Below are 23,980 nucleotides of genomic sequence, written 5' to 3' on the forward strand. Positions count from 1 at the left end.
ATGAGATACCACCTCACACCAGTGAGAATGTTGAACATTAACAAGACAGGAAACAACAAATGTTGGAGAGGATGAGGAGAAAGGGGAACCCTCCTGCACTGTTGGTGGGAATGTGAACTGGTGCAGCCACTCTGGAAAACTGTGTGGAGGTTCCTCAAAGAGTTAAAAATAGAACTGCCCTACGACTCAGCAGTTGCACTGCTGGGGATTTACCCCAAAGATACAGATGCAGTGAAACGCCGGGACACCAGCACCCCAATGTTTCTAGCAGCAATGTCCACAATAGCCACACTGTGGAAGGAGCCTCGGTGTCCATTGAAAGATGAATGGATAAAGAAGATGTGGTTTATGTATACAATGGAATATTACTCAGCCATTAGAAACAACAAATACCCACCATTTGCTTCGACGTGGATGGAACTGGAGGGTATTATGCTGAGTGAAATAAGTCAATCGGAGAAGGACAAACATATGGTCTCATTCATTTGGGGAATATAAAAAATAGTGAAAGGGAATAAAGGGGAAAGGAAAAAAAGTGAGTGGGAAATATCAGAGAGGGAGACAGAACATGAGAAACTCCTAACTCTGGGAAACGAACTAGGGATGGTAGAAAGGGAGGTGGGCGGGAGGTGGGGGTGACTGGGTGACAGGCACTGAGGGGGGGCACTTGATGGGATGAGCACTGGGTGTTATTCTATATGTTGGCAAATTGAACACGAATAAAAAATAAATTTAAAAAATAAATAAATATTCTTAAGACATTTATTTATTAAAACGTTCTCTGCCAAGATTTCACATTAGCTTGAAATTCAAGTCAGTCTTTACATTTCTCTACTGAGGACTCCATCTCAGTGTATGACATAAAAGCACCTCCTCCAGCAGTGAGTGTTACCAGTGTCCACACAGTGAGCAATACGGTCAGCCTCTCTTTCCTCAGGTGACCCAACTAGATGTTAATACTGCTCTGCTATAGGGTAGAAGCTCCTAACTCAAATTTATTGGAAAAGGACAGAAACTTCTGCAAAGTGCACTTTAAGAAGAGGTACTGTTTGCTCATGAAAAGAAACCAGTGAATCCTCTAAGAATAATAAAAGGGGTCATTTTACAGTTAAGTACATGATTTGGAGTGAAGAATTCGGATGTTGCTCTGCTGGTCCAGGCTGTTAATGCTCTTCTTGTTCCTCTTGTGAGCTCCCTTCATCAGGCATCACGAAGCCTTCATCTGTGGCATAGAGAATGTCCACAATCCTCTGCAATAGGGAGTTGTTTTCCCCTTTGTTCTCCTGGCAAATCAATTCAATGTTTCTCAGCTTTCCAAAGTAGAAATCTCTCTCTTTCTCCAAGTCTTTGACGGTAAGTTTCAATACATTGACCTGCTGCATCAATTCAGCTGCTTTGTCATCCCCGTTGCCCACACCAGGATTCTTTCGCACCACACCCAGGCCAGCCTTAGGGGTTGCAGTAGTTCCGTGTGTTGCAATGAACTTCTGTGGAGCTGCACTGCTAGAGCTGAGAGGTTTCTTCAGTTTGTTCAGAGCTGGAGCAACAGGGAGGGAGCCACTGCAGTTTCTTGGCCTTGTCTGGCAGCTACAGGGTCATAGTCTTTTCCATCATAGTTTGCATCAAAAAACTTCTTGAACCACTGAACAAATTAAAAATTGTCCTGAAACTTTCCTTTTACTAATTTGTCCACAGGAATTATTTTGTCAACACCCATTCTCTTAAAACCTGCTTGTAGTATTTTGAAGTTCTGGATGTATTCATGCTCTAGTTTAGCCTGGAATTTCACTTTCTTCAAGGCAATGGAGCCAGGGAACAGCATGTCCATAAACTGACAATAGGCAGCCCCTGAGCACAACTGTTCAATCTTTGTCAGATTCAGCTGCAGAGACTCATTGATCCAGGCCAGCATGTCATGTCGACTTAGGTTATCACTGGTGATGGATGTTGAGTATACGTTCACTTTGGCTCTTGGTGGGACTGTGTCCACTGCCTGTGCCTGGCTTTGGTTCTGTCTTCATTTCATTCAAACCACCCAAACTTTTTATTCTATCTTTAAAAAATATTGCTGAACCAGAACACCTGGGTGGCTCAGCGGTTGAGGGTCTGCCTTCAGCACAGGGTGTGATCCCGGGGTCTGAGATCGAGTCCCATGTGGGGCCCCTTGAGGAGAGCCTACTTCTCCCTCTGCCTAGGTCTCTGCCTCTCTCTCTCTCTGTGTGTCTCTTATGAATAAATAAATAAAATATTTTTAAAAATGCTAACCATATTTGTATGTTTTTGTTCACTTTTGCAAGTATATCCATGGGATAAATTCACAGGGGTGAATTGCTCAGTTGGGTATTTTTCTGACATTCAAGTCCTCCTTGACATTTTAGCAATTTAGATGACTTTATGAAAATTAGCTAATATTTTAAAGGTATTAGTGCTCTTAATATTAATTCCAAAGTCACTGTATTATAATTAACCATATATAGCTATTATCTTTGATAAGAATATCTCATTTTTTATATTATTTCTTTCCTTTTCAGCTTTGCAGGCAATTACTACTTTGGAGAAATTATTAGAAGAAGATCCAAGAGAGAATGAGCTACTTACAGATAGAGATTCACCTGTCATGCTCCTCAGTATAGCTGCCCATTTTGCTCTAGAAGTAATTCTTATGTATTTATCTACAAGATTTTTACCTCTTTTCCATTTTGAGAGACAATTAATGGAACTCTTTTAGAGGAATTTTCTACAAAGAAAAGAAATTAGTTGGTAGTTGGTGTGAGAAGTAGGATGAGAAGTTTGTTTGAGATGGAATGAATGAGAATGCTTATATGCTGATGGAAATGACCCAGTAAGAACAAAAAATTGACAGTGTGTAAGAAAAAAGAGAATTGTTAGAGCAATGTCCTTAAACAAGCGAGAGGTGATGGGCACAAGTGTATAAATTCAGGGATTGGCTTTACAAAAGAAAATGATTAGTTCATCCATGAAAGCAGTTGAGGAATTAGAGTATGTGGTATGGTTCCTGGTGTACGAATAAATGTGGTAGTGGGAATCTGGAAGCTTTTTTCCTCACTGCTTCAGGTTTTTCAACAAAGTAGGAAACAAAGTCATTGCCTGAGAGTGAGAATGGGAGAGGAGGTGTTAGGGAGTTTGAGAAGATAAGATAAGGTGTAAACTAATCATGCAGGAAGGCAAGAAAGCAAATGACATGGTAGTGTGGGGTGCTTGCTTGCCCAGTAAGTATTAAGGCCTATTTGATGAAGTTTTAAAATAAAGAAATAGTTGTACAGGTTTTTATCCAGCCACCTTCAGCTCCATAGATATAGGCACAAAAGTCAGTAGAAAGTTGAATTTAACCAGGTTTAAGGTTTTGCTGGATGAATACAATGGAGCAAAAGAGGAGTAGCAAAATCAAGAAACAAGGAAGTGGTTATAATTAATCCCCATGGAATTTAAACTAAACATGGAGGAGGACATCAAGGGGATAAAGGACAGTGAAAAATTTGTAGCATGAATGGATTGGAGGTCTAAGTGCAGTTGAAGGATTGCTGGAGTAATAGAAAGGAGTGAATTAGAAAGGTAGGAAATAGTAGTCAATAGAATACATGAGACAGAGCAGGGTGCAGGACTAGAATGAGGAAGTGAGACACTTAAGGAAGCACTCACTTTCTGAGTCATGCAAGTGTAAAGTTGGTTCTTGCAGGAGTGGTTTTCAAGAAAATAACTTTGCAGTAGATAAGTCATCAAGAAATGAGAAGAAATGGCCTAAGAGCTGGTGGATCAGCTCAATGAGGAATGGTGGGTGATACAGTCTGATGACAGGAAATTCGAAGCTAGGGATTTAGGGAGGAAAAAGGAAGAATAATTTTAAAACATCAATGAAGAACAAAAATTACACCTACTTCATCTCCAGGCCTAGGAGTAGAAGGGAGACAAAAGAAAAATTGCCACTACATGAGGGGGTTCTTTGGAAGCAATCCTTGATGGGATCTAGATTTCTATTACAGAAAGAATGTGGAGGGAACTTTCAGGGAAGAGGTTGCTCATAGAGAAGATTTTGATGATAATGAACTAAACTTCAGAGAGTGTAGTAGAAAGATTGGGGGAGTAGGGGAGAAATGGGAAAAGAGTAAAAGGGGGATTTATAGAGCTTTATGGAGACTGGGGTGCTAGAAATAATCTGGAGTCTGGGGTTCTTTCGGTTACTGCTAATGAACAGGGATAAAGAGCACAGTATTAATCCTAGTGCATTCATGGCAGTGTTGGCAAGTCTATGAGTATTTATGGATAGTGAGGAGTGGGTTTCTGGGGCCAAAATGAACTTATTCTCCTTTTGTCAATGAATTGTTTCTTCATTCTACCATCTTGAATTAGCTCTTTTGATAATATAAAATGAACAAGTTCAGATTTTTTTTCTTGTCCTTGAAAGGACAGGAATATAGGTAACATTTTGTAAGTATCACTTTGAGATGTAATATAACATATTATATTTGTCTTTTTTAGAATGGACAACAAATTGTGGCAGGAAAAGCTTTGGAATATTTAGCTCAATATTCAGAAGATCCACAACAAGTCCTTACAGCTTTAAAGTAAGTAATTCATATCCTGTAGATGTGGAAGGATTTCTTGTTAATCTTAATCTTGGTCTATAAACTTTGTCAAAATAGTATTGATGTGATGTCATCAGGCCTACTATACCAATTGTTATTTTAAATTTTTTCAAGCTTTATTGAGATATAATTGACAGATAACATTGTATAAGTTTAAGGTGTATAACCTGATAATTTGATACATGCATATATTGTGAAATGGTTAACACAACAAAATTAGTTAAATTATTCATCACCTCATGAAATTACTATTTCTTTGTGTGTGGTAAGAACATTTAAGATTTAGTCTCTTCCCAACTTTCAAATATATAATACAGTCTTGTTAACTGTAGTCACCATGCTCTACATTAGATCCCCAGAACTTGTGCATCTTATAATTTGAAGTTTGTAACCTTTGACCAACATTTCCCCACTTCTTCCACACCCAGCTTCTAGCAAACACCATTCTATTCTGTTTCTATGTTTTGCTTTTTAATTCTTAAAGATTCAATACATGAGTGAGATAATACATTATTTGTCTTTCTTTGTCTATCTTTCCACAATGCCCTCAAAGTCCAATAATGTCACAAAAGGCAGGATTTCCTTCTTTTATATGGCTGGTTGGCTCAGTCGGTTAAACATCTGACTCTTAATTTCAGCTCTAGTCATGATCCTCAGGGCTGTGAGATCAGGCTCCACATTGGGCTCTGCATTGGGTGTGGAATCTGCTTGAGATTCTCTCTCTCTGCTTCTCCCCCTACTGGTGTGCTCTCTCTCTTTCTCCTGAATAAATAAATTAAAAAATATTCCTCTGTGTGTGTACATATCAATTTTCTTTATCCATTCATCTATCAGTGGACACAAGTCGTTTCCATGTCTTGGCTATTTTGAATAATGCTGCAATGAACATGAGGGTTCAGATAGTTTTTCAAGATAGTGATTTTTTCCCTTGGATCTATACCCAAAAGTGGGATTGCTGGATCAAATGGTAGTTCTGTTTTTAATCTTTGAGGAAATTCCATACTGTTTTCCAGTGGCTGTACCAATTTAGATTCCCACTAAGAATGTTGAAGGTTTCACTCTTTCCCACATCCTCACCAAAACTTATCTGTCTTTTTGATACTGGCCATTTTAACAGGTGTAAGTCTTGATTTGCACTTCCCTGATGATTAATGATATTCAACATCTTTTCATGTATTTGTTGACCATGCATGTCTTCTTTGGAAAAAAAATGCCTATTCAAGTCCCTTGCCCATTTTAAAATCAGATTATTTGTTTATTTTTCTTTTGAGATGTATATGCTCCTTATTTGTTTTATATAGTAATCCCTCATCAGGTACATGGTTTGCAAATATTTTGTCTTATTCTACAGGTTGCCTTTTCACTTTGTTTCCTTTGCTATGCAGAAACTTTGTGGTTTGATGTAGTCCCACTTGTTTATTTTTGCTTGTACTTTGAGTGTTGTATCCAAAAAGTCATTGTCAAAGAGTTTTTCCCCTATGTTTTCTTTTAGGAGTTTTACTGGTTTCAGGTCTTAAGTGTTTTATCCATTTCAAGTTAACTTTTGTGAGCAGTAAGAGTTAGTAGCCCAATTTCATTTTTTGTGAGTAAATATTCAGTTTTACCAGCAGAATTTATTGAAAAGACTATCTTTCCCCCATTGAGTATTCTTTGTTCTCTTCTCAAATATTAGTTAACATTGTATATACATGGTTTATACATGGGTTTATTTCTAGGATCTCTATTCTATTCTTTTAGTCTATGTTACTATTTTTGTGTTGGTACCATGCTGCTTTGATTACTATAGCTTTGCAGTATAGTTTGAAACCAGGAAGTGTGAATGTTTCCAGTTTTATTATTCTTTCTCAAGGCTGCTTTGGCTATTCAGGGTATTTTGTGTTTCCGTGATGAATTTTAGGATTTTTTTTTCTTTCTGTGAAAATTATGTTTGGAAATTTGATAGGGATGCTTAAAGTTTTTAAAAAAAGGTATCAGTTGGGGTGCCTGGGTGGATGAGTTGGTTAAGCCTCTGACTTTGGCTCAGGTCATGAACCCAGGGTCCTGGGATTAAGCCCCAAGTGGGATTTCCTGCTCAGTGAGGAGTCTGCTTCTCCCTCTCTGTCTGCCCCTCCCCCCTGCTGTGCGCACATGCTCTTTTCTCTCAAATAAATATTTTTTTAAAAGATATCAGTTGACTTGTTTTTCCCACTTTTCTCTTTCTGTGAAGGAAAATGGTTTATCAAAAGGGAACTTTTACATACAGTAGTGAGATAAAGGGTGAGGTTAGGACATGATAAACTCCTAATGATGTGACTGAGAATGTGTCAGTGGCAAATAATTGGAAATCAAAAGGATCTTATAGTGGTTCTCCTATTGGTCAACTACATTTGAGGCCATGGTTTTGAAAGGAAATGGAGTCACAGAAATAAATATCAAAGGAGTCTTGAGATACTTGCATGCCTTTGTCAGATAAATATCTAAAATCATTCAGGATAGATGGTATTTTTAAAAAAGATTTTTAGCACTTAAAACGTTATAAGCTACCTTATTTTGTCAGTTCGTTATTATGCTGTCAGATCCCCTTGAAAGAATGGTCACCTAGTTTATGTGGAACCCAAAGGCCAGTTTCATGTTCCTTAAGAAAAATATTAAGACTTGTACATCGTACCTGATGCTCTAGCAGATGACTTGGAGCAATGATATAAAGAGTGAAACTATTTAAGAATTTGTCATAAGCAGTACTTTTGTTTTTAAGTTACTTTCTTAAATTACTCTCCTAAATTACAAAATTGCTTGTTTTCATTACAACCATTAAAACAATACAAAGATCTATAAGTAAAATTAAATTAGTCTCCTCTTTACCCTCTCGTTTCTCACTTTTGCCTCCCGGGATAATCAAGATTAGTAAGTTGGTAAAAAATCTTTCACATGTTTTTTCCTAAGCATCACTTTTTGTATTACTTTATCATACAGGTGTTTGTTTTGTCTAGTTTTCCCAAGAGTTTCTCAAATGCCAGAATCTGAAAACAAGTAAGTTATTTCCACAGAAATGATATATTTGCCATTAAGAAAATTATAGTAACTTTCAATATAAATCTTAAGTTGTGAGATGTACAATATGGTGAATAAAATCAATACAGGCTCTGGGGCCAATCTTCCTCGGTTCATATCCTGGCTCTGCCACTTATTAGATGTGTAACCTGGGCTTTTGTTTCCACATCTGTAAATGAGAATATAGTAGTACCTACTTTATGGGGTTGCTGTGATGACTCAATGAATAAATATGTGAAAACACTTAGAAGAGTGCCTAGCACTTGTAAGCCCTTAATAATGTTAGCTATGACTTTACTATGATATTGCATCTGTTTCCCCCCTTCTTAATATGAAACATATACAGTTATGTATCTTACTCTCCCACAGAAAAATATAACCTAGTCAGCTTGTTGATTGTGAATCTGTAGGGCTCAGTCGAAAATATTCAAATATTTTTCTTCTCAGTTTCTATGGCATAAGACATCAAGAACTTAACAATTGGTGGAAGAATTGAGTCACCAATTTTTCATTAACGAAATTCACTATCTCCTAATGATTTGAAAGAAAGCTCTATTCAAAGTCTTGATTAGGGATAACTTTCAGAGAAGTAATCACTCCTCTCTATATTCTCTATTTAGATAAAAACTCTGTAAGAGTATATCTCTATTTTGCTTTTGCTTTATATATAATGTGTATCTGGAGGTAATGTTTTTTTTCAGTTAAAGTCTTTGGGAAATATCTGTGACTTAGATAATATTGGACTGATGACTTAACTTTTTTCGTGATATGAATTTTACCCAAGCATATATTTTACCTCTTCTTCACAGGCTCTATGATACATTAGAAGGGAATGCAAACAAAGATAATGAGAAAACTGTAAATTTTAATAATGACCAAATATTTTATGATATTAACACATTAATTTTAGGCATATAATGATAATGTGGTTATGTTTTTAAAAAGAATCCTTATCTCTTAGAGACACATCCTAAAATATTTATAGATGAAATGATATGATGTCTAGAATTGGCTTCAAAACAATAGGGGAGGGAAAGGAATGGGTGGAAGTATGATTGAAATAAGATTGATAATGAGTTTAATAATTATTGAAGCTAGGTAATAGGTAAATGGGGAACCATTTGTCTATTAACATAGAAACATCTTGGAAATTTTCCACAATAAAAAGTTTAAAAATATAATGGCTGATGGCAGCTACACTTGTGGTAAGCAAAGTATACTGTATAGACTTGTCCAATCACTGTGTTGTACACCTGAAACTCATATAACATTATGCATTAACTACACTTCAATTTTCAAAATATTAAAAAGTCACTTAAATTCAGAGACTAAACATAGCTAATAGATTATAAGATTTCTTTGAGGACTAGGATTATTTGTATTTATCTTTGTATCTCTGGAACCTAGGACAGTATCTGAGACATAATAGCCACTCAGTTTATTTAAATCACTGAATATTGTGCAGCCTGGGTGGCTCAGGGGTTTAGCACTGCCTTCGGCCCAGGGTGTGATCCTGGAGACCGGGGATCAAGTCCCACGTCGGACTCCCTGTATGGAGCCTGTTTTTTCCTCTGCCTGTGTCTCTGTCTCTGTCTCTCTCTCTCTGTCTCTCATGAATAAATAAATAAAATCTTTAAAAAAAATAAATCGCTGAATATCAATCAGTTCTTTACAAGAAGATCCTTAGTACTGGTCTTAAAAAGCACTTCATGTTCTAGTAATTGTGGCATATAGTCAAACCTCAGTCATTAAAACCAATTTGGAGAGGGAGGGGCAAGATGGCGGAAGAGTAGGGTCCCCAAGTCACCTGTCCCCACCAAATTACCTAGATAACCTTAAAATCATCCTGAAAATCTACGAATTCGGCGTGAGATTTAAAGAGAGAACAGCTGGAATGCTACAGTGAGAAGAGTTCACGCTTCTATCAAGGTAGGAAGACGGGAAAAAAGAAATAAAGAAACAAAAGGGATCCGAGGGGGAGGGGCCCCACGAGGAGCCGGGGCTAAGGCCGGGGCCAGTGCCCCCAGGACAGGAAAGCACCATCCCGGAGAAGCAGGAGCTTCAACAATCTTCCTGGGTGGAAAGGCGCTTGCAGGGAGTTAGAGCAGGACCCCAGAAGGGCGGGGATACCCTCAGGCTCCCTGGGACACTAACAGAGCAACTGCGCACCGGGGAGAGAGCGCCGAGCTCCCTAAAGGGCTGCAGCGCGCATGGTGGACCGGGAGCAGCTCGGAGGGGCTTGGGCGGTGGCTCCGGAGAGGCTGGGAGCGCAAATCCAACAGCGCAGGCCCGGGAGCACAGGGCGCCGGGACACAGCCCAGCATCGCGCCTCCTTCCGGGACAGGCAGAGGCCAGGAGGGCCCAGGATAGCAAGGACGCTCCTGCCCCGAGCTAAGCAAATCAGCGCCCCCTCCCACCCCCCGGGAGCCCCCAGGCCCCTGCAGCCCAAGAGCTCTGTAGCTACTGCGGGAGCTGAATCCAGGGCTCCAGAGCTGGCCGCGGCCACTGTGGTTGTTCCTCCTGGGGCCTCACGGGTAAACAACCCCCACTGAGCCCTGCACCAGGCAGGGGCAGAGCAGCTCCCCCAAGTGCTAACACCTGAAAATCAGCACAACAGGCCCCTCCCCCAGAAGACCAGCCAGACGGACAAGTTCCAGGGGAAGTCAAGGGACTTAAAGTATACAGAAACAGAAGATACTCCCCTGTTTGTTCTTTTTTTTTTTTTTTTGCTTTTTGATTTCTATTTGTTTCCCCCACCCTTTTTCCCCTTTCTTTCTTTTTCCTTCTCTTATTCTTCACTTTTTCCCTTTTTTTCTTCCTTTTTTGTTTTTTCTTTTTCTCTTTTCTTTCCTTCTTTCTCTCCTCTCTTTTTCTCCTTTTCCCAATACAACTTGTTTTTGGCCACTCTGCACTGAGCAAAATGACTACAAGGAAAACCTCACCTCAAAAGAAAGAATCAGAGAACAGTCCTCTCTCCCAGAGAGTTACAAAATCTGGATTACAATTCAATGTCAGAAAACCAATTCAGAGGCACTATTAAACAGCTACTGGTGGCTCTAGAAAAAAGCATAAAGGACTCAAGAGACTTCAGAATTTAGAGCTAATCAGGCAGAAATTAAAAATCAATTGAATGAGATGCAATCCAAACTAGAGGTCCTAACGACGAGGGTTAATGAGGTGGAAGAACCAGTGAGTGACATAGAAGACAAGTTGATGGCAAAGAGGGAAACTGAGGAAAAAAGAGACAAACAATTAAAAGACCATGAAGATAGATTAAGGGAAATAAACGACAGCCTGAGGAAGAAAAATCTACGTTTAATTGGGGTTCCCGAGGGCGCCGAAAGGGACAGAGGGCCAGAATATGTATTTGAACCAATTCTAGCTGAAAACTTTCCTAATCTGGGAAGGGAAACAGGCATTCAGATCCAGGAAATAGAGAGATCCCCCCCCTCTAAAATCAATAAAAACCGTTCAACACCTCGACATTTAATTGTGAAGCTTGCAAATTCCAAAGATAAAGAGAAGATCCTTAAAGCAGCAAGAGACAAGAAATCCCTGACTTTTATGGGGAGGAGAATTAGGGTAACAGCAGACCTCTCCACAGAGACCTGGCAGGCCAGAAAGGGCTGGCAGGATATATTCAGGGTACTAAATGAGAAGAACATGCAACCAAGAATACTTTATCCAGCAAGGCTCTCATTCAAAATGGAAGGAGTGATAAAGAGCTTCCAAGACAGGCAGGAACTGAAAGAATATGTGACCTTCAAACCAGCTCTGCAAGAAATTTTAAGGGGGACTCTTAAAATTCCCCTTTAAGAAGAAGTTCAGTGGAACAATCCACAAAAACAAAGACTGAATAGATATCATGATGACACTAAACTCATATCTCTCAATAGTAACTCTGAATGTGAACGGGCTTAATGACCCCATCAAAAGGCGCAGGGTTTCAGACTGGATAAAAAAGCAGGACCCATCCATTTGCTGTCTACAAGAGACTCATTTTAGACAGAAGGACACCTACAGCCTGAAAATAAAAGGTTGGAGAACCATTTACCATTCGAATGGTCCTCAAAAGAAAGCAGGAGTAGCCATCCTTATATCAGATAAACTAAAATTTACCCTGAAGACTGTAGTGAGATGAAGAGGGACACTATATCATACTTAAAGGATCTATCCAACAAGAGGACTTAACAATCCTCAATATATATGCCCCGAATGTGGGAGCTGCCAAATATATCAATCAATTAATAACCAAAGTGAAGAAATACTTAGATAATAATACACTTATACTTGGTGACTTCAATCTAGCTCTTTCTATACTCGATAGGTCTTCTAAGCACATCTCCAAAGAAACAAGAGCTTTAAATGATACACTGGACCAGATGGATTTCACAGATATCTACAGAACTTTACATCCAAACTCAACTGAATACACATTCTTCTCAAGCGCACATGGAACTTTCTCCAGAATAGACCACATACTGGGTCACAAATCGGCTCTGAACCGATACCAAAAGATTGGGATCGTCCCCTGCATATTCTCAGACCATAATGCCTTGAAATTAGAACTAAATCACAACAAGAAGTTTGGAAGGACCTCAAACACGTGGAGGTTAAGAACCATCCTGCTAAAAGATGAAAGGGTCAACCATGAAATTAAGGAAGAATTAAAAAGATTCATGGAAACTAATGAGAATGAAGATACAACCGTTCAGAATCTTTGGGATGCAGCAAAAGGAGTCCTAAGGCGGAAATACATCACAATTCAAGCATCCATTCAAAAACTGGAAAGAACTCAAATACAAAAGCTAACCTTACACATAAAGGAGCTAGAGAAAAAACAGCAAATAGATCCTACAGCCAGCAGAAGAAGAGAGTTAATAAAGATTCGAGCAGAACTCAACGAAATCGAGACCAGAAGAACTGTGGAACAGATCAACAAAACCAGGAGTTGGTTCTTTGAAAGAATTAATAAGATAGATAAACCATTAGCCAGCCTTATTAAAAAGGAGAGAAGACTCAAATTAATAAAATCATGAATGAGAAAGGAGAGATCACTACCAACACCAAAGAAATACAAATGATTTTAAAAACATATTATGAACAGCTATACGCCAATAAATTAGGCAGTCTAGAAGAAATGGACGCATTCCTGGAAAGCTACAAACTACCAAAACTGGAACAGGAAGAAATAGAAAACCTGAACAGGCCAATAACCAGGGAGGAAATTGAAGCAGTCATCAAAAACCTCCCAAGACACAAAAGTCCAGGGACAGACGGCTTCTCAGGGGAATTCTATCAAACGTTTAAAGAAGAAACCATACCTATTCTACTAAAGCTGTTTGGAAAGATAGAAAGAGATGGAGTACTTCCAAATTCATTCTATGAGGCCAGCATCACCTTAATTCCAAAACCAAAGACCCCACCAAAAAGGAGAATTACAGACCAATATCCTTGATGAACACGGATGCAAAAATTCTCAACAAGATACTAGCCAATAGAATCCAAGAGTACATTAAGAAAATTATTCACCATGACCAAGTAGGATTTATCCCCGGGACACAAGGCTGGTTCAGCACTCCTAAAACAATCAATGTGATTCATCATATCAGCAAGAGAAAAACCAAGAACCATATGATCCTCTCATTAGATGCAGAGAAAGCATTTGACAAAATACAGCATCCATTCCTGATCAAAACTCTTCAGAGTGTAGGGATAGAGGGAGCATTCCTCGACATCTTAAAAGCCATCTACGAAAAGCCCACAGCAAATATCATTCTCAATGGGGAGGCACTGGGAGCCTTTCCCCTAAGATCAGGAACAAGACAGGGATGTCCACTCTCACCACTGCTATTCAACATAGTACTGGAAGTCCTAGCCTCAGTAATCAGACAACAAAAAGACATTAAACGCATTCAAATTGGCAAAGAAGAAGTCAAACTCTCCCTCTTCACTGATGACATGATACTCTACATAGAAAACCCAAAAGCCTCCACCCCAAGATTGCTAGAATTCATACAGCAATTTGGTAGCGTGGCAGGATACAAAATCAATGCCCAGAAATCAGTGGCATTTCTATACACTAACAATGAGACTGAAGAAAGAGAAATTAAGGAGTCAATCCCATTTACAATTGCACCCAAAAGCATAAGATACCTAGGAATAAACCTCACCAAAGAAGTAAAGGATCTATACCCTAGAAACTATAGAACACTTCTGAAAGAAATTGAGGAAGACACAAAGAGATGGAAAAATATTCCATGCTCATGGATTGGCAGAATTAATATTGTGAAAATGTCAATGTTACCCAGGGCAATTTACACGTTTAATGCAATCCCTATCAAAATACCATGGACTTTCTTCAGAGAGTTAGAACAAATTATTTTAAGATTTGCGTGGAATCAGAAAAGACCCCGAATAGCCAGGGGAATTTTAAAAAAGAAAACCATATCTGGGGGCATCACAATGCCAGATTTCAGGTTGTACTACAAAGCTGTGGTCATCAAGACAGTGTGGTACTGGCACAAAAATATACACATAGATCAATGGAACAGAATAGAGAACCCAGAAGTGGACCCTGAACTTTATGGTCAACTAATATTCAATAAAGGAGGAAAGACTATCCATTGGAAGAAAGACAGTCTCTTCAATAAATGGTGCTGGGAATATTGGACATCCACATGCAGAGGAGTGAAACTAGACCACTCTCTTTCACCATACACAAAGATAAACTCAAAATGGATGAAAGATCTAAATGTGAGACAAGATTCCATCAAAATCCTAGAGGAGAACACAGGCAATACCCTTTTTGAACTTGGCCACAGTAATTTCTTGCAAGATACATCCACGAAGGCAAAAGAAACAAAAGCAAAAATGAACTATTGGGACTTCATCAAGATAAGAAGCTTTTTTACAGCAAAGGATACAGTCAACAAAACTAAAAGACAACCTACAGAATGGGAGAAGATATTTGCAATGGCGTATCAGATAAAGGGCTAGTATCCATGATCTATAAAGAACTTATGAAACTCAGCACCAAAGAAACAAACAATCCAATCATGAAATGGGCAAAAGACATGAACAGAAATCTCACAGAGGAAGACATAGACATGACCAACATACACATGAGAAAATGCTATGCATCACTTGCCATCAGGGAAATACAAATCAAAACCACAATGAGATACCACCTCACACCAGTGAGAATGGGGAAAATTAACAAGACAGGAAACCACAAATGTTGGAGAGGATGTGGAGAAACGGGAACCCTCTTGCACTGTTGGTGGGAATGTGAACTGGTGCAGCCACTCTGGAAAACTGTGTGGCGGTTCCTCAAAGAGTTAAAAATAGACCTGCCCTACGACCCAGCAATTGCACTGCTTGAGATTTATCCCAAAGATACAGATGCAGTGAAACGCCGGGACACCTGCACCCCGATGTTTCTAGCAGCAATGTCCACAATAGCCAGACTGTGGAAGGAGCCTCGGTGTCCATAGAAAGATGATTGGATAATGAAGATGTGGTTTATGTATACAATGGAATATTACTCAGCCATTAGAAACGACAAATACCCACCATTTGCTTCGACGTGGCTGGATCTGGAGGGTATTATGCTGAGTGAAGTAAGTCAATCAGAAAAGGACAAACATTATATGTTCTCATTCATTTGGGGAATATAAATAATACTGAAAGGGAATATAAGGGAAGGGAGAAGAAATGTGTGGGAAATATCAGAAAGGGAGACAGAACATGAAGACTCCTAACTCTGGGAAACGAACTAGGGGTGGTGGAAGTGGAGGAGGGCGGGGGTGGGGGTGACTGGGTGACAGGCACTGAGGGGGGTACTTGACGGGATGAGCACTGGGTGTTATTCTGTATGTTGGTAAATTGAACATCAATAAAAAATAAATTTATTATACAATAAATAAAATAAATAAAACCAATTTGGAAATGGGGAATGGAAAGGAATACTGTTTAAATTATTGATAAATTACAGAATAGTTTAAAATATACTTTGATTGTTTCCAAGTAAATATAGTCATAAAGAACATCTGCTAACAGTTTTTTGCAGATAGTAGTCAGGACCTTATTTAACAAACCTTAAATTTTTTGAAAGCCCAATTTAGTGGAAGAGTCACAGAATTAAGTTCCAGTTTGTTATTTCACTAACTCCAGTTCACATTAGACAACAACTTGTTTAACTTCTCTTAGCTTTATTTTCTTCATCTGTTAAATTAAAAAAGCTAGACTGAATAATTTTTAAAGTTCATTTCTCTTTAAAAATCCCATGGTTTTCATTAAGCGATATCTACCCAAGTATTATAGTAGCTCATGTGCTAAAAAAATTTAAAGCTATTTGTTTCTTAAATAGACTATATACATCCCTTTTCAGGTCTTCATATTTATTTATACTATTCTTTTACATTAATGGGCCCTTACTAGATTATTTTATACAGTTACTGAATTAAATAAGTGAAGAAGTCAACTTTAGATGAGCTGAAATTCAAATCTGTAAAGTTTAAGAAGTTATTTTATGTAAACCAGACTTCTAATATTTATCTCTGAGAGAGTTGCTACTTTTCCTGAAGCACAGTCTTTATTATATAATACTAGAGATCCTCATGATAAGGCCAGTCTCAGAGTATACTCTACTTCCTGTTAACTTCCTTAGTTGAGCTGGCCAGTACTTACATTCCATTCTTTTGTTTAATAAGATGGCGTATTTTCCTCTGTTAAAATTTATATACCCCTTAAAGAAGTTTGACAAAGGGTCAAGAGACCTGTGTAGTAGTCCTGAAATTGTCGTTAATTGCATGGCATTGGACACATCATCTCCCATTTCCAGATCTGTTTCCTCATCTGTAAAATGAAGGGTCTGGACTGGATAAGTGTTTTTTTAAATATATTCCTCAGAACCCTGGAAATTCTGTGGCACTGCCTCAGGGACTTCAGGAAGGTGAGGCTTTAGGCCTCTACCCACCACTGATTGAAACAGAGCAGCTAAACTTCTAATTTATTAGATTTTCATAGAAGTTTATTTGGAACAAGTGTTCTAATTCCTCTTAAAAAAAAAAAGCTTGAAAATCACAAAAATCACTGTCTGCTCTCAGATTCAAAGACCCTGTAATATAAAACCTTATCAGCCATTGAAATCCTTTGCTGAGAGTAGGAGTAAAAGGGGAAGAGAGAAAAAATGTGAGAGCACTGGGGAATGAGGAACAGTATCCTATACTGAGGAAAAATGTTGAAATGATAGGTTGGAGCCTTGACCAATAAACCACAATTTTGCATTGTCTTTGTGTAGCTCTCTTGGGGTCTCATTTTGATACTTCCCTGTAGTAAATAAAGCTTTGAAACAGTAGGATAACACTCTTTTCTTCTTATTTTTTTAGAAAGAAAGAAATGGATAGACTTTTGACTTGCTTGAATACAGGTAAATATTTTCAGTCCTACATCTTGCTTCTATCTTCTATTAAATTCTCCAAGTATATGACTCAGACAGACTTTGTGTTTGAGTTAAGCTTCATGCTTTTATTAATGTTTGCCATAGCAATCTACTTTAGTTTCTCTATTCCCAAGCAGAGAAAAGTTTGTGATCACTAACATTCATCTCCAAATGTGATTTTAGCTCTTTTTATTCCAATTTATTTTAAAGATATTTCCTTCCTTCCATCCTTCCTTCTGTCTATCCTTATTGCTACTTGATCCTAACCTAGAACAGGTGAAAAAGGATCATCATTCAAGCTAACATCCTAGCCACATCAAAATTTTTTTGCCAACTCTGTGCTTTCTTACCCAGTGTCCCTTTTGCCTAACAGCTCTTCCTATTTCCACTACCCAAGTACCTATTTTCTTATGTCCAAAACATCTTAGAAACTCTATGCTATTTATTACAATAGTTCAATTTTATACCTCAAATACGTTTCACTAAGGTGTTAAATGTAGCAAAGTGGCTTAGAAACCAAAGCTTTTAAACTTGGCTGGTTGGTATCTTTACCTTTCAGAAAGGTATGTGGTTCTGTAATAAATGTCTTGTGATGATGATAGCATGTCCTGGTTCTTTAATGTGCTTGCTGTGGGAGCTCAGTATTATGCCAATTTATACCCTTCTAGTTCTCAATCTCCATTTCAGTATTCTTAATGATTGTTTCTATTCTATTTCCTTTTTTTTAAGATTTTATTTATTTATTCATAGAGACACATACACAGGGAAAGAGAGAGGCAGAGACACAGGCAGAGGGAGAAGCAGGCACCATGCAGAGAGCCTGCCATGGGACTCGATCCAGGGTCTCCAGGATCACACCCTGGGCTGCAGGTGGCCCTAAACTGCTGCACCGCTGGGGCTGCCCTCTATTCTATTTCCTTACATGTAAATCCTATCTTTCTACCTTAGGCAGCGAATGATTACTAAGTAAAATTTTAAATCTCTCCAAAGATGTATTTGTTCCCCAAAGTTTGAGTTATCTACTTCTTGGAGCCTTGGCAAAGTTGTCATTTTAATTACTTTTGGTACATACCTGTGCATAAACACAGAAAAAGGACTTTCTAATTTCAAACTCACATTCGACTGTTTTTAAGACAGTATTAACAATTTTGAAAAAAAAATAAAAATAAATTAAAAAAAAAACAATTTTGCTAGAGTATAAAGTAAAAGACCTCAAGATAAAATCTTTCTGTTCATTGCAGCACTCCGGAAACTCGGTCAGTCTTTAAATGGAGAGGCCTTGAATTCAGACTCAAGGGCTAAAGAAGCTCATTGGTTTCGAAAAATAGGTAAAAGGTTATTCTGTGATTATGGGAAACAATGTGGGGGTGGTAGAATCAGACATATGTGGATTCAAAATCTGGCTCTTTTTTTTTTAAAGATTGTATTTATTTATTTGAAAGAGAGAGAGAGATTGAGAGAGCAACCAGGGGGAGGAGCAGAGGGAGAGGGACAAGCAAACTTCGCATTGAGTACAGAGCCCAATGCAGGACCTGATCCCATGACCCTTGAGACCTGGACCTGAGCTGAAACCAAGAGTCGGACACTCAGCCAACTGAGCCATCCAGGCACCCCAAATTCTGGCTCTTTTATATGTAGCAATGGGTACAAGGATAACTTACTTAATTTCAGTTCTGTTATTTATAAAAGAGGAACAATTATACATACTTCAAAGGGCTAGTAAGGGTTTTAAATAAAACTATGTATATACCTGGGACATAGTAGGTACTCAATAAATGCTAGTTTTCTTTTTCTCTAGAAATGGGTCTAAGAATAAAATGACTTATAACTGCAGGTCCCCAAGGCTATGCTCCTAAATTTGGTCTGGAATGTCTAACTTATCTCTAAATTTGATTCGTCAAAAATGAACTACCTGTGGGGTACCTGGCTGGCTCAGTAAGTACAAAATGCAACTCTTGATCTCCAGGTCATGAGTTTGGCCCCATATTGGGCATAGAGATTACATAAAAAATGAAAAATAAGCTATATGCAACAAAAATGGATGAATCTCACAAACTTAATGTTGAACAAAAGAAGTCAGATATTGATTCCATTTATATGTGGTAAAAGAAAGTAGGCAAAATTAGTTTATGATATTAGAACTTAAGATAGCGGTTTCCCTTAAAGGGAGTTAGACTTGAAGAGGGGTGGTTGGGTTTCTTCTGAGTTTCTGGTAATGATCAAGGTCTGTCTTGATCTGGATTGGGTTACATTCTTTTTATTCACTTTGAAAATTCACCAAGCCATCCAATTATAAGTTGTGTAATTTACTTTATGTAGGCTTAATTTCAATAAAAAAAAAAACACTTTAAAAATTGTGGAGGTAATTGCTTCTCAGCCTTTTGGCTAAGATCAAGTATGAAAGTTGTGGCAGTTATTATAGTGATAAGTAATCAAGAGCAATTAAGCAGCAATGTCACAAAGCAGACTGGTTCAACATGAATCCTTTTCTGCTTTACAGGGTTTACTGGGACTCTCTCTAATCTAGGATAAAATGGAATAAACATAAAAATCTAGCTTCTAAGAAACGTATGCAACTAATTGAAAATAACACACTTAAACTATAGAGAAGTTTAATGACTTTGATCTTTTGGAAGTTTGAAAAGTTATTTTCCAATACTTTTACTGAATTTTCACTTTCATTTTCCAACATGAAGATTATGCTGAATGTTGCCAAATGGGCCTTCCAATGTTCTATGGAAGATGTGAATCTTTACAATCTTCTTCAGCCTTTGACTCTAGTGTACTCTGTTCTTTGATGAACTTTTTTTCTTGTCAAGTTTTTATTTAAATTCTGGTTAGTTAAGATATATAGTGTAATATTCGTTTCAGGTGCAGAATTTAGCAATTCATCACTTATATACAACAACCAGCACTTATCACAACAACCAGTGCCTTCCTTAATATCCATCACCTATTTAACCTATCCCCCTGCCCACCTCTCCTCCAGTAACTCACAGTCTATTTTCTGTAGTTAGGAGTCTGTTTCTTCATTTGCCATCTTTTTCCCCCTATATTGATCTGTTTTGTTTCTTAAATTCTATATATGAGGGAAATCATTTGGTCCTTGTCTTTCTCTGACTGAATTATTTCACTTAGCATAATACACTCTAGCTTCATCCACATTGTTGCAAATGGCAAGATTTCATTCTTCTTATGAATGAGTAATAATCCGTGTGTGTGTGTGTGTGTGTGTGTGTGTGTGTGTGTGTGTGTGTATCTCACATCTTTATCCATTCATCAGTTGATGGACATTTGGGCTCTTTCCATAATTTGGCTATTGTAGATAAGGCTGGTATAAACATCAGGGTGCATGTATCCCTTTGAATCAGTATTTTTGTATTCCTCAGGTAAATATCTAGTAGTGCAGTTACTGGATCATAGGACAGTTCTATTTTTAACTTTCTTTTTTTTTTTTTTGGTGTTCAATTTACTAACATACAGAATAACACCCAGTGCCCGTCACCCATTCACTCCCACCCCCCGCCCTCCTCCCCTTCTACCACCCCTAGTTCGTTTCCCAGAGTTAGCAGTCTTTACGTTCTGTCTCCCTTTCTGATATTTCCCACACATTTCTTCTCCCTTCCCTTATTTTCCCTTTCACTATTATTTATATTCCCCAAATGAATGAGAACATATAATGTTTGTCCTTCTCCGACTGACTTACTTCACTCAGCATAATACCCTCCAGTTCCATCCACGTTGAAGCAAATGGTGGGTATTTGTCATTTCTAATAGCTGAGTAATATTCCATTGTATACATAAACCACATCTTCTTTATCCATTCATCTTTCGTTGGACACCGAGGCTCCTTCCACAGTTTGGCTATCGTGGCCATTGCTGCTAGAAACATCGGGGTGCAGGTGTCCCGGCGTTTCATTGCATTTGTATCTTTGGGGTAAATCCCCAACAGTGCAATTGCTGGGTCGTAGGGCAGGTATATTTTTAACTGTTTGAGGAACCTCCACACAGTTTTCCAGAGTGGCTGCACCAGTTCACATTCCCACCAACAGTGTAAGAGGGTTCCCTTTTCTCCGCATCCTCTCCAACATTTGTTGTTTCCTGCCTTGTTAATTTTCCCCATTCTCACTGGTGTGAGGTGGTATCTCATTGTAGTTTTGATTTGTATTTCCCTGATGGCAAGTGATGCAGAGCATTTTCTCATATGCATGTTGGCCATGTCTGTGTCTTCCTCTGTGAGATTTCTGTTCATGTCTTTTGCCCATTTCATGATTGGATTGTTTGTTTCTTTGGTGTTGAGTTTAATAAGTTCTTTATAGATCTTGGAAACTAGCCCTTTATCTGATATGTCATTTGCAAATATCTTCTCCCATTCTGTAGGTTGTCTTTGAGTTTTGTTGACTGTATCCTTTGCTGTGCAAAAGCTTCTTATCTTGATGAAGTCCCAATAGTTCATTTTTGCTTTTGTTTCTTTTGCCTTCGTGGATGTATCTTGCAAGAAGTTACTATGGCCGAGTTCAAAAAGGGTGTTGCCTGTGTTCTTCTCTAGGATTTTGATGGAATCTTGTCTCACATTTAGATCTTTCATCCATTTTGAGTTTATCTTTGTGTATGGTGAAAGAGAGTGGTCTAGTTTCATTCTTCTGCATGTGGATGTCCAATTTTCCCAGCACCATTTATTGAAGAGACTGTCTTTCTTCCAATGGGTAGTCTTTCCTCCTTTATCGAATATTAGTTGCCCATAAAGTTCAGGGTCCACTTCTGGATTCTCTATTCTGTTCCACTGATCTATGTGTCTGTTTTTGTGCCAGTACCACACTGTCTTGATGACCACAGCTTTGTAGTACAACCTGAAATCTGGCATTGTGATGCCCCCAGATATGGTTTTCTTTTTTAAAATTCCCCTGGCTATTCGGGGTCTTTTCTGATTCCACACAAATTTTAAAATAATTTGTTCTAACTCTCTGAAGAAAGTCCATGGTATTTTGATAGGGATTGCATTAAACGTGTATATTGCCCTGGGTAACATTGACATTTTCACAATATTAATTCTGCCAATCCATGAGCATGGAATATTTTTCCATCTCTTTGTGTCTTCCTCAATTTCTTTCAGAAGTGTTCTATAGTTTTGAGGGTATAGATCCTTTACATCTTTGGTAAGGTTTATTCCTAGGTATCTTATGCTTTTGGGTGCAATTGTAAATGGGATTGACTCCTTAATTTCTCTTTCTTCAGTCTCATTGTTAGTGTATAGAAATGCCACTGACTTCTGGGCATTGATTTTGTATCCTGCCACGCTACCGAATTGCTGTATGAGTTCTAGCAATCTTGGGGTGGAGACTTTTGGGTTTTCTATGTAGAGTATCATGTCATCGGCGAAGAGGGAGAGTTTGACTTCTTCTTTGCCAATTTGAATGCCTTTAATGTCTTTTTGTTGTCTGATTGCTGAGGCTAGGACTTCCAGTACTATGTTGAATAGCAGTGGTGAGAGTGGACATCCCTGTCTTGTTCCTGATCTTAGGGGAAAGGCTCCCAGTGCTTCCCCATTGAGAATGATATTTGCTGTGGGCTTTTCATAGATGGCTTTTAAGATGTTGAGGAATGTTCCCTCTATCCCTACACTCTGAAGAGTTTTGATCAGGAATGGATGCTGTATTTTGTCAAATGCTTTCTCTGCATCCAATGAGAGGATCATATGGTTCTTGGTTTTTCTCTTGCTGATATGATGAATCACATTGATTGTTTTACGGGTGTTGAACCAGCCTTGTGTCCCAGGGATAAATCCTACTTGGTCATGGTGAATAATTTTCTTAATGTACTGTTGGATCCTATTGGCCAGTATCTTGTTGAGAATTTTTGCATCCATGTTCATCAGGGATATTGGTCTGTAATTCTCCTTTTTGGCGGGGTCTTTGTCTGGCTTTGGAATTAAGGTGATGCTGGCTTCATAGAACGAATTTGGAAGTACTCCATCTCTTTCTATCTTTCCAAACAGCTTTAGGAGAATAGGTATGATTTCTTCTTTAAACGTTTGATAAAATTCTCCTGGGAAGCCATCTGGCCCTGGACTCTTGTGTCTTGGGAGGTTTTTGATGACTGCTTCAATTTCCTCCCTGGTTATTGGCCTGTTCAGGTTTTCTATTTCTTCCTGTTCCAGTTTTGGTAGTTTGTGGCTTTCCAGGAATGCGTCCATTTCTTCTAGATTGCCTTATTTATTGGCGTATAGCTGTTCATAATATGTTTTTAAAATCGTTTGTATTTCCTTGGTGTTGGTAGTGATCTCTCCTTTCTCATTCATGATTTTATTAATTTGAGTCTTCTCTCTCTTCTTTTTAATAAGGCTGGCTAATGGTTTATCTATCTTATTAATTCTTTCAAAGAACCAACTCCTGGTTCTGTTGATCTGTTCCACAGTTCTTCTGGTCTCGATTTCGTTGAGTTCTGCTCGAATCTTTATTAACTCCCTTCTTCTCTTGGGTGTAGGATCTATTTGCTGTTTTTTCTCTAGCTCCTTTATGTGTAAGGTTAGCTTTTGTATTTGAGTTCTTTCCAGTTTTTGAATGGATACTTGTATTGCGATGTATTTCCCCCTTAGGACTGCTTTTGCTGCATCCCAAAGATTTTGAACGGTTGTATCTTCATTCTCATTAGTTTCCATGAATCTTTTTAATTCTTCCTTAATTTCCTGGTTGACCCTTTTATCTTTTAGCAGGATGGTCCTTAACCTCCATGTGTTTGAGGTCCTTCCAAACTTCTTGTTGTGATTTAGTTCTAATTTCAAGGCATTATGGTCCGAGAATATGCAGGGGACAATCCCAATCTTTTGGTATCTGTTCAGACCCGATTTGTGACCCAATATGTGGTCTATTCTGGAGAAAGTTCCATGTGCGCTTGAGAAGAA

General features: G+C 38.3%; 1 protein-coding gene and 1 pseudogene across 6 annotated transcripts in view; one reads left to right on the top strand and one right to left on the bottom strand.

The window, feature by feature from the left end:
* Positions 1 to 23,980, top strand: part of TEX11 (testis expressed 11) — a 323,813-nt gene that overhangs the window by 195,925 nt on the left and 103,908 nt on the right. For all 6 annotated transcript variants that reach the window (XM_077890293.1, XM_077890296.1, XM_077890292.1 and 3 more), the window contains 5 exons: positions 2,532 to 2,653; positions 4,498 to 4,583; positions 7,557 to 7,613; positions 17,027 to 17,067; positions 18,321 to 18,407. In XM_077890293.1, the coding sequence (XP_077746419.1) occupies positions 2,532 to 2,653; positions 4,498 to 4,583; positions 7,557 to 7,613; positions 17,027 to 17,067; positions 18,321 to 18,407 (393 nt within the window). The remainder of the gene's footprint in view (positions 1 to 2,531; positions 2,654 to 4,497; positions 4,584 to 7,556; positions 7,614 to 17,026; positions 17,068 to 18,320; positions 18,408 to 23,980) is intronic.
* LOC144308248 (microtubule-associated protein RP/EB family member 1 pseudogene) lies at positions 1,164 to 2,355 on the bottom strand (annotated as a pseudogene).

The sequence above is a fragment of the Canis aureus genome, chromosome X (assembly GCF_053574225.1).
Source record: "Canis aureus isolate CA01 chromosome X, VMU_Caureus_v.1.0, whole genome shotgun sequence".
Taxonomy (NCBI): domain Eukaryota; kingdom Metazoa; phylum Chordata; class Mammalia; order Carnivora; family Canidae; genus Canis; species Canis aureus.